The following is an 11,509-nucleotide window of genomic DNA, read 5'->3' as shown; positions in this document are numbered from 1 at the left end:
TATATATATATATATTCGACCTTTACTCTCCTTTTACACCATTTAGTGTTCTGGTCACTCTTATGCCTTTTATATTTATATATATATATAAAAGAAAAATAAGCAACTGTGAAGACAAAATGTCATAAAGTGACTTTTTATGACAAACAAGGTTTGTTCAGGCTTTAAAAAGTAATGTGGTGCGACTCCTCAAAAAAATTATGATGTTTATGAATTAATCATTCATAATATTTTTTGCCTTAAAAAAATATATTTAAAAATACGCACATGAGCTCAAGGTGACAAGGCCAGAAGAAAAACCCTTGCTGATAAAGTCTTGTACTGTAATTCTTAGTAATATTTTTACAAGAAGTGTAAAAATATTCTTCAGTACGCTCCGGTTGCATAACGCTGCAAGTGTCCCGTCAACAATATAATCATCTCCTGCCTTCCTGTTCCCCTTCCTCCTTTATCAAAGTGTCTCAACACCCTTCCCAGCTTCAGAATGAACACAAACATGTATTTGCACACTCTCCCGACCCCTCTGAACTGTGAGTCAGTTGACCTGGTGCTAGACTTCCTCGCAGATTACTGGAAAACTGTGTGGGAAGTGGCTCTCTGATTGTAGGCTTATGGACATGCCAGGAATTTTTATTAAAGAAAATACAGAGATGTAATTCAAAGATAGTTATTATTTATTATTGGAATGATTAAAGGAATGTTTGACATAAGCTGGGGAACAGTACATCTCAGCTTAATCATGATTCCTGTCAAGATTTGTACTTAAATTAAGAATATTTAATTTTTATCACTTTGCAGGAACTGATGATAAAACATCATTATACAATCGTATGAGAAAGTATTAATCAAAAAAAAAAAAAAACTTTTTTTTTTACATTAACTGTGGATATTTGCCAGACACACAAGACCTAAAATATCTCTTAGTTTCTCTATTGGGATCCAACAAACCATTTTGTATCAAAGGAGTATAAAAGGCCTATTTTTTATGGTTCACAAAAGGAGACATTTTAAAGACTGTGCTGGTTCATTTTCTAATTTTAATGTATGAAAACAGAAGCTTTCAAGCTTCCAAAAGGATACAAAAGCATCATAAATGTAGCTCTCTATATGTCTTTTGTGCACTATATTCTACGTCTAATATAATGATTTAATGATAAAACACCACCAAAAATATAACAATTGAATAATATTGAAAATATATTTCATAGCACATTTACATTTTCATTCAGAGGTCTGACAAAGCCTGTTTAGAAAGAAAGTAATTGTATTTTCCAGCATTATCATTTGCAGGGCATCTTGGTCCATGTCCTGTGTAATTATGGCCATTGAGATGATGGATTTCCAGTTCATGGCCATGTGCTGCTTCTCATCTTAGGCTGTTTTAGCAGATGTCTCTAAATGCATCCAAAGTCAATGCTGCACCCATATATCATGTTGGCCAAATCCTGGTGTACTTTAGGAGAGAGAAAAAAAAGCAGGGATAAACACTCTCTCTGAAGCCAGGGTCACAGGTCAGAGACAGTGTTTTGAATGCATCTACACACACATACAGACATTCAGGCCATGAAAAGAGCAGATGTCTTTCACATATTTCACACACCCTTCAATTAGGGGAAGATTCGGTCACTCAAGAGTGCAAATACACACCCAGATGTAAAGAATGACCTGAGATGGACATCTTTCGAAACATTTTGTACAGAACTTTTTTAATTTAATGTTGCTTTGTTGTTTTAAGGACATTTTTTGTTGTTGGTGGTGGAATGTGTGGTTTTTCAATCCATTTAAGGCAAAATTTTTCCTCTAATGTGATTTACAGTAGGTAATCACCATCATATCTGCCTTTTGTGAATCATCTCATCCAGCACACTTTTTTCAATCCTATCCAGCCGTGCTTGACTGAGTTTAAAACCCCTTCAGGCTGCCATCATTATCATGAAAATAGCTCCCGTGTCTCACCGATAATAGCGAAATTTCTTAAGTGTGTCATGCCTCCATCTGAGTGAATGGGTCTGAGCTTCTCATTGGCTGTTTTTCCTCCTCACCTACTTTAAATGACCCCACACCTCAGGCAAAATAGTGACTGCCACTGATTCATGGAGCAGTAAACAATACATGAACGCCCCCTGTTGGTAAACAATTTAAACTAATTGTGTTAAGGTTATTTTTTGGTTTCCAAAAATTACGATGGTGTCTTTTCACATTCCCAGAGTTCTCTGAAACAAGGCGTCAAATTTCAACAAATATAATTTATGTTATTATTATTATTATTATTATTATTATTATTATTACTACTACTGCTATTATTATAATTATATGTAAATACAACAGAGACATAGTTGTTGTTTTTAATGTATTGTCCTGCATATTAAAGTCATCCTAATGTCTTTAAAGAATCGACAGCTTCTCAGAGACCAGTTTATGGTGGAGTTAGTAGAAGGGTCACGAAAACTTCGACATGTCTTCCTCTTTACCGATCTGCTGCTTTGCGCCAAATTGAAGAAACAAACCGGAGGGCAAGTCAATCTATATAAAACTTTTTTTCATCTGTAGAAACATACCTCATTTCAAAGTTGCTGTCTTTTTTCTTGCTTTGTCATATCTGTGACCCCTGGTTTCTGTGTCTTCCTATGTTCAGGAAGGGGCAGCAGTATGACTGTAAGTGGTATATCCCACTAGCTGACGTCACTTTTCAGACCATTGATGAATCGGAGTCTTCACCGGTCCCCCAGATACCAGAGGAAGAGATAGATGCTATGAAGGTCAAGATCTCCCAGATCAAGAATGAGATGCAGAGAGAAAAGGTAGATGAGGCCGTTAAACATGTTTTAGAAATGCTTTTCTAAAGTAAACATTCAGCTTTGTGTTAATTGTTTCCCACCTCCTTCCTGTAATTCTCTCATGTGTTCAGAGAGTATGTAAAGGAGGTAAAGTCCTTGATCGTCTCAGGAAGAAACTGTGCGAACAGGAATCACTGCTGCTGCTCATATCTCCATGCATGGCCTTCAGAGTCAGTAACAGGAATGGCAAGGTGAATCAATACCAGACAATTTCCTAAAACTGCATTTTTTCATATATCTGCAGTCTGTGTTCTTTGCTAAGACAGACGTTTAACACTTAAAGGGATAGGTCAACCCCCCTTATTTCCTTTGTTTTATTTCTGTATTTCAGGGCTATACATTCCTGATTTCATCTGATTACGAGCGAGAAGAATGGAGGGAGATCATTCGGGAGCAGCAGAAAAAGTGTAAGAATTTTTGCATGCATGAAAACAGCAGGACTCTGTAAACTGCTCTTTTCCTTCAAGAGAGAGTCACTTATTAGTTAAATGCAGATATTGGTGACTTCACTGAGCGAGGCTCTCTTGGTTTCTGTATGTTCTCTCACAGGTTTCAAGAGTTTTTCTTTGACTTCCCTGGAGTTGCAGATGCTCACCAACTCCTGCGTAAAGCTACAGACAGTTCACAATGTTCCTCTGACAATCAATAAAGAATGTGAGTGCCTTTTTTGATTTGTTTTATTAAGATCTGTATTGCATTTTATTTCTTTCTACTGTATATGAAATTTGTCATAAATTGAGTTGTTTTTGGTTGTTTTTCTCCCATTAGATGATGAATCCACAGGGCTGTATGGCTTTCTAAATGTGATTGTTCATTCTGCAACAGGACTGAAACAGAGCTTGAGTAAGTTGTCTGGCACAGGATGTCTCACCTAGTTTATGGGACTGCAGCAGTGTGTTTTTTTGGTGGTTGCAATTAGATGGAATGAAATTCAGCTCACAGTAATCATTAAATTATTGAATGCCTCCCTAATATGTGCGCACATGCATGAAAACACCTGACATGCTCCCTGCTGTTGTTGGGCAGAGTTCTCTCTATGAGCAGCTGTGGATTAACAGGGAATGCTGCGTTCTTCTTAAATGTAACTTTCCATCACTAATGTATGTCTTTCTTTGTTCTCGCTCATTCATTGTTTCAGCTTTCTTGTAGCCTTTATACTCAACAGAAGCTTGAAGATAGTTGGGGTGAATGTCATTACTGTATGTACCATGGTGACAGTGTAATGTAATAAGAGCCAAAGGATCTTTGCATAAAAAGTAAACGCGTATCCTGATAGGCTATATCCAGCACCGTTGAAAAGTTTGGGATCAGTAAGGTTTTTTTTTTGGAATACTTTTTAAATGACTGCTTTTATGCAGCAAAGATGCATTAAATTGATCTCAATTCATTTATGTTACAAAAGGGGTGAATGTCATTACTGTATGTACCATGGTGACAGTGTAATGTAATAAGAGCCAAAGGATCTTTGCATAAAAAGTAAACGCGTATCCTGATAGGCTATATCCAGCACCGTTGAAAAGTTTGGGATCAGTAAGGTTTTTTTTTTTGGAATACTTTTTAAATGACTGCTTTTATGCAGCAAAGATGCATTAAATTGATCTCAATTCATTTATGTTACAAACGATTTCAATTTCATATAAATGCTGTTCTTTTGAGTTTTATATTCATCAAAGAATCCTAGAAAATATGTATCATAGTTTCCACAAAAGTATTAAGCAAAATTAGAATTTTTTCTTGAGCACCAAATCAGGATATCAGAATGATTTCTAAAGAATCATGTGACACTGAATACTGAAGTAATGGCTGTTGAAAATTGAGCTTTGCCATCAAAATAAGTAAAATATATATTTTAAATATATTCAAATAGAAAAAAGTTGTTTTTGACCTTATTCATACTTCACAATATTGCTGTTTTTACTGTATTTTTATCAAATAAATGCAGTCTTGGTGAGAGACGTCTTTCAAAAAATATTTTTAAAAAAAAATGTATGATAATGTAAATAACCATTTTATAGTGTTATTTTCAATGTTTCAAATTGAAAAGTGAAAACTGAAGTGTTATACAGTGACAGCTGCTTTTTATTACTTTGATTGCTTTTGATTTCAATAATCTTATTTTTATGTATCTTATCTTTTTTTTTTATTTTTTTATTTATCAAATATTTAATTCTGTAAATTATACAAAAAATAAGAATATTAAATAAAAAAGAAAATATTAAAAAATGTATCATAAAATATGCTTATTAAAAGTTACTGTAATAGTTATTGGGGTCATACTGCCCATACGGCCTAATACTGTTACCTTTAACTTTGATTGGAAAATACTATGTGGGAAAGTAACTTTAAATTTCTGATTCATGTTCAATGTTTTTTTTTAAACATTTGAAAATGGTTTTAAATGTAACCGGCTTGTTTTCTGTTCTCTCCCCCTCCAGATCTGTACTGTACATTAGAGGTGGACACTTTTGGCTATTTTGTGAACAAAGCAAAAACTCGTGTGTACAGAGACGCCACAGAGCCAAACTGGAATGAGGTCAGAACTGCAGCCCATCCTCTGCATGTAGCTGCCTTCAGAAACATTTAGAGAAACCTAGCGTGTTACAAAGACAGAATATTAGTCCTTATGCTGCAATAACATTTGATCCCACTAATTGATCACAAATTACACCCTGCAACTTAAAATATGAAAAGACATTAGAATGCAAGTTGAATGGTATGATTAAATGGAGGTTGGACCCTCTTTTCACAGGAGTTTGAGATCGAGCTGGAGGGCTCTCAGACCCTCAGACTGCTGTGCTACAGTAAGGTCAGACAGTGCAGGGATGATGGGGAGAACATGGATCGCATCATGGCCAAAGGACAGATTCAGGTATGCCTGTTTAGATGATATTTTAATATATTAGGGAGCTTTGAGAAGGTGAGCTGCTTATATATTTTCAATAGTGGTTCATCACAGTGGTCACAAAGCCCAGGGATGTCCTCACCAACGAACACCGGTCAGTTGACAGCTCAAATAATCCTGTTCTCATTTCTCATTTTAAAATATTACATTAAATTAAATGCCAACATATACTATACTTATACTTATGAGCTTTGGGTCACTTTGTGGACTCAAATGTGTCTTTTTTTTCTTTACAGAAGTGCGTTTTCTCTGTGCACAAATCCAAGCAATCAATCATGAAATTGTGTTATTTTATAGTCATAAATAAAACAAGCAATAATCTCTTTAGCCATAGTGACTAAGCATTTACATTTTTAATCCCTAATGCAATAAACAGAACAAAGCCGGTTAGTTGTTCAGGTAGATAATCCTGCCATATGCGGTGGTGTGGTTGAGTTACTAGAGAAACCAGAATGGCGGCTTGACATAGAGGGGCAGCTTTAGGGAAATGCTTAGGTGTTGTGCTAGAGAAGGATTAGAAGGACTGTACTATGGACTGTCATCAGAGTTTACAAAGAGAGATGCTCCAAAGAGAAAGTGGGACATGACACGCTGGTGCGAAATTACGGGTTGGTTGAGTGAAAGTCTGCATCAGCATATGAAAGATTATGTCTTAATCACATGACCCTTTTTTTCCATGGCAACCATATGTTTTTTTTCTGTGGCCATAGACCTATAGATCTCAGTTGTTTAGTCCAAACACTCCAAGCAAGATCCTTTATACCTGTTTGTATGGAATTAAAAACTTCCATTTTTCAGTTTCTTCTAAAATGATTGTTACGACAGGACATACACTGATTGGAAAAACATAATACTGTCCTAAACTTAAGAAGTGGCACATTTCATTGCTGATAAGCAGAAGAGCACCAAGTGAAACACTTGAAATTGTCTTGAATGCGTTGTTGGTAGGTCAGCTGTCACACTGGGCCGTAATCATCAGGGTGGGCGGAGATTCTGTAGTTAATCCCAGCACTCCATCTGTGTGACAGTTCCGTCAGGGGAGCTCTGTGTGTGTGTGAACTCAAGAATATATCAGAGAAGACGTTCACAACAATAGATTCATTCAGACCAGCATGAGAACCGTTATACCAAAACACGTACCACTTCAGGATGACATGGAACGCCAGTTGGCCATTGTGCTAGAAGACCCAAAATTGACTGTGCTTCTGTGAACGGAGAGGGATTCCTGTTCCTGTAACCTGCTGCTTCTTGTCAATAACAGTAGCATCCTCTACTAGAGGAACTTGAGCGAGATGGGCAAAAAGGACCAGATGCAGGATGGTGAAGAGCATTATGGTAGAACGAAGACTGTGAGCAGTAAACTGATGAAGGAAGAGTTGATTAGCAGCTGTGCGGTGGAGGAAGAGGAGAAACAGGAGGAGGATGAGGAGGTGGACACTGGCCTCAGGAAGGGTCCGAGCAGTGGGGCTCGACTCTGGGGTAGAGTGCGCAGCACGCTCCTCAGGCAGAAGGTAACGAGAGCCTTGCCTTGTCCTGCGTGGGGATTTAGGAAATAAGAAACTCAGTTTGTTAACTTGGTTTGAGATGAATATTGTTAAGCGGTGTGATTAGGAATCGAGATGCTGAAGTATTTGATGTGGATTATTTTTTATTTTTTTTGGTCTGCATCGGTAACATAGTAGGGTATGTATTGTTTGTTAAGGTAATATAACATTGTGATTTGAAAAATATTAAGGCTTGAGACTTACTGATGGAGTTCATAAGATAAAGAATGCTCGGAAAGACTGGTGTATAGCAGGGGTTTTCAAACTGGTGACCTCCAGGAGGCAACAAAGGGCTGCTGGGGGGTCAAAATGTGTTTTTAAGGACTACCAAAGTTAACTAAAGATATAATTTACCATATTAAATCTGAATTTAGTTTTGTGGAAAAAAAGTTCCCACTGTACTGGATACACTGTCAATGATAATACGAATTTGCTTTAGTACAACGACACTGTAAAGCCAGTTATTTAGACACAATACATTTTTTTTGTCTTTATAATTACACATTTTATATTTTCTCACACAGTATACCATTCAAAAGTTTGCGATCTATTAAATTATTTAGTTCTTATAGTAGTATAGTAGTTAGTTATTTAATTCTAATATGCTCATTTGCTTAGCAAGAAACATTTCTTATTATCATCAATGTTGAAAACAGTTGTGCAACTTAATATTTTTGTTAAAACTGAGATACATTTTTTTTCAGGATTCTTTGATGAACACAGAGTTCAAAAGAACAGCATTCATTTGAAACTGAAATCTTTTGTAACATTATAAATGAATCCTTGCTGAATAATTTTTTTAAATATTACAGACCCCAAACTTTTGACAGGTAGTGTAGGGGTTTTTATAAGTGAAAATATAGTTTTATATGATGTAATGCAATGAAATTGTTTATTGCTTTGCTTCTAGTTGTGATACTGATCTTTTGGTTTACTGTGCTGAATCTAGACATAGCCTGCCTAGAACAATGTGTTACACCCATGATGACATGATATATACAAAAGATGCATTTCCCCTTCCTAGATGCCTTCTGAACATTTGAAATATGACATTGATTGTTGCTGTCATATCGCTATGTACTAGTGCACCAGTTGCTTTGAATTACATCAGATTTTTTGGCATGAGTAAAGCCAACCAATCAATACAGGTCTTTCCATTGGCAGCAAGCTGGTAAATTATGTTGTCACAATACCCATAGCAGACCACAGTAAATACAAACTGACGCCCTGGCATTAGAGACATGATTAGAATAGAATCTGCCACTAGATTAGTATTGACAACCGACTATGTGGACGTTATGTAATACTATGAGACTGGGGAAGATAGACATATCATAAAGAAGGGAAACTGTTTGGATTATACTGTTATTTAGGTTGTGCATTTCTTTAAGTTTAAATTATGATTTTGTCTATATCGGTTAAGTTGAAATAGTATTGTGCATTGGTCTGCATCATTCAAATGCTGTACTATGTGCCTGGGCAGCTATCTTCATTTGTCCAGGCTCAGCGCATTTGTTTGTTCATTTATTTTTGTGTAATGTAGATACTTTCCAGTAGCGTGTTCACTGAGCTGCCATTTTTAGCAGGTGACTCTGTGTTTGGGTCACGCTCAGATAAAGATTATCCTCTTGATTGACATTTTGTCCCCATTTTCACAGCTGGATCCTCAATCGCTGCAGGGTAAAGACTGGCAGAGGACAGTAATCAGCATGAATGGGGTCAGTGTGGCTCATCCTGCACAATAATAACACAATTACTAATAATAGGAACAATCATTTTATTAAATGTTCAAAAGGCCATTTACATTTAAACAGGCCAGTACACTTGATAAGGATCATCTATATTTGTCTGGGAAGTGAATAATTGATGTTCCTCAATCATTGCTGAACACTGAAGTGATGATATACTGTAACTATATGTAGTGCACATGTAGGTGCTTATCACTCGTCTCTTTTGCAGATTTTGTCATATATTTAAATATGAGTGTGTAGAAATTGTCTTTGTATTTTTACAGCCCTAAAGTGGTATAACAGATACATTTCAGTATTTCATTTGTCAGAATAATAACTAAAATTCCCCAAATTACCCTGTTCAAAAGTTTGCATACATACTTTACAATTATCTGGTTTGTGTGTGTTTCTGTGTCTATTTAAATATAGTACTGTTCAGGAAGATTTTTAAAATATGTTTTTAAAAGTAGTCTTGTATGTTTAAGGCTGCATTTTCGTGATCAGAAATTCAGTAAAAACAGTAATATTGTTACAGTTTGTAATTTAAAATAACTGATTCTTCAATTTGTAATTTGTAATGTAATGATTCTTTAAATGTAATTTATTCCTGTGATGGTAAAGCTGAATTTTTTGCAACTTCAGTGAATTTTTACTCCAGTCTTCAGTGTCACATTATCCTTCAGAAATCATTCTAATATGCTGATTTGGTGCTCAAGAAATATTTCTTATCATTACCAATATTGAAAACAGTTCTACTGCTTATTTATATTTATTTATTTATTTATTTATGAGACATTTTTTTCAGGATTCATTGATGAGTAGAGAGTTCAAAGAACATCATTTAATCGAAATAGAAATCTCATGTAACAATGTAAAAGTCTTTACTGTCACTTTTGATCAATTTAATGCATCCTTGTTGAATTTCTTTAAAACCAATCCTACTGACCCCAAACATTTGAAAGGTAGTCTGTTGTCTGCCATCAAGTTTTAGCAATATGAAGCACAATGATGGATTATCACGGTCATGTGGCTTGATATTAAGCTGATGGCCACAGCTTACAGTGATTTCATTCTTGATTATTTGATAGGTGAGATTGAGCTGAGTTGCTTTGTTCTCATCAGTGAGATGTTTTAATAATAAAAAAATGTTGTACACATTCATCACTCTTTCCAGATTGAGGTCAAGCTGTCTATGCGGTTTACCAGCAGAGAGTTCAGTCTGAAGAGGATGCCCTCCAGGAAACAGTCTGGAGTGTTTGGAGTCAAAATTGGGGCCGTTACTAAGTGAGTCAACCTGCCAATCAATCAATCAATCAATCCAGTGTATGACTGATCCAAATATGAATGTAACATTATACAATTCCAGTCTTATCAGTAGCCTAATAAAAGCTGTTTTTCCTTTACATGAAGTGGGTTTCCTCATGAGGCCCGCCATGTTGAGATCATATGACCAGCCAAATACTACTCATTTTTACTCTGTAACCCCTTATTTTTGGATACTTTCAAAACTTTTGTATTTAAATAATGCTGCATTCCCACCACTAGATGTCAGTATAAGTAAAAAATGACTGCCAAGAAGGCTAGTGAGTGTGCCTATATAAGGATTAATATAGTTATATTGCATTCTAACTGTTTATGCAAGTTTTATGTCAAAACAGTCAGTCGTGATTCAACAATGAAAACAGTCATGTCCCACTCACACATCTTTCACTCCATGAGCAACACCAGTCAGATGTCAGCCATGTTTCCCATCATTTAGAAGACACAGGGACCATTCTCCGAGTGTTTTCCAAGCCCCACATGACTCAAATGAGGGCTCATAAAAATAAGGAGGTGGAAACTTCCTTTTAATAAAGCTGAGGAAAGCTGGTCTCCGTCAGAAGGGTTCGTAAAAGCAGAAAGGAAAACAGAAAGCAACCACATTATGGACTTCCTGAGAAACAGGAAGAAATGATTATTGAAGGCAAGGGTTTGCCAAGGGCTTCCCTCAGAGGACTGCAATAAAAACAGGACTGTGGATTTAGGAATTAGACTCTCAGATATGAATTTTTCATAGTTTAACAGTTAAACAGCAATGCACAGGAGTGAAATATTGGCCTCTAATAATAGTTTTTTTTTTAACTTGACAGTTTTGGGAGGGGCATATGGTGGACAGAATTGTTTTTTATTTTCTCATGGTTGTGGTCTCATTATGATGTTGATTTTGGGATATTGGAATGCTGTGTCAGGATAATGCAGATGTAGGTTTAAATATAGGCTATGAGAACGTTGATACTGCGAAGTAATTTTTCCATTCATAGTGAACAAATAAACAAGCTCTTAGAATATGCTGGTTATTTTTTACTTCCCAGAAATGTGCCAAGAAAATATTTCCTTAATAGAAGTTTAATTTTATTTTAAAATATATTTTAACAAAAAACTTATGTTTTATATATATATATATATATATATATATATATGTGTGTGTGTATATATATATATATATATATATATAGA

The 11,509-nt window shown here is 35.6% G+C and overlaps 1 protein-coding gene across 1 annotated transcript in view; it reads left to right on the top strand.

The window, feature by feature from the left end:
- The window catches only part of LOC107600026 (breakpoint cluster region protein-like), a 27,046-nt gene that overhangs the window by 12,077 nt on the left and 3,460 nt on the right, over positions 1 to 11,509 (top strand). Inside the window, exons 7-16 of the mRNA XM_016291794.1 lie at positions 2,392 to 2,513; positions 2,636 to 2,801; positions 2,909 to 3,028; positions 3,169 to 3,244; positions 3,387 to 3,491; positions 3,606 to 3,680; positions 5,273 to 5,370; positions 5,587 to 5,706; positions 8,942 to 9,001; positions 10,188 to 10,297. Of these exons, the coding sequence (XP_016147280.1) occupies positions 2,392 to 2,513; positions 2,636 to 2,801; positions 2,909 to 3,028; positions 3,169 to 3,244; positions 3,387 to 3,491; positions 3,606 to 3,680; positions 5,273 to 5,370; positions 5,587 to 5,706; positions 8,942 to 9,001; positions 10,188 to 10,297 (1,052 nt within the window). The remainder of the gene's footprint in view (positions 1 to 2,391; positions 2,514 to 2,635; positions 2,802 to 2,908; positions 3,029 to 3,168; positions 3,245 to 3,386; positions 3,492 to 3,605; positions 3,681 to 5,272; positions 5,371 to 5,586; positions 5,707 to 8,941; positions 9,002 to 10,187; positions 10,298 to 11,509) is intronic.

This window comes from Sinocyclocheilus grahami, unplaced genomic scaffold, assembly GCF_001515645.1.
Source record: "Sinocyclocheilus grahami isolate Dianchi unplaced genomic scaffold, SAMN03320097.WGS_v1.1 scaffold276.1, whole genome shotgun sequence".
Taxonomy (NCBI): domain Eukaryota; kingdom Metazoa; phylum Chordata; class Actinopteri; order Cypriniformes; family Cyprinidae; genus Sinocyclocheilus; species Sinocyclocheilus grahami.
The sequence above is the reverse complement of the archived record's forward strand: the minus strand, read 5'-3'. Positions and strand labels throughout refer to the sequence as shown.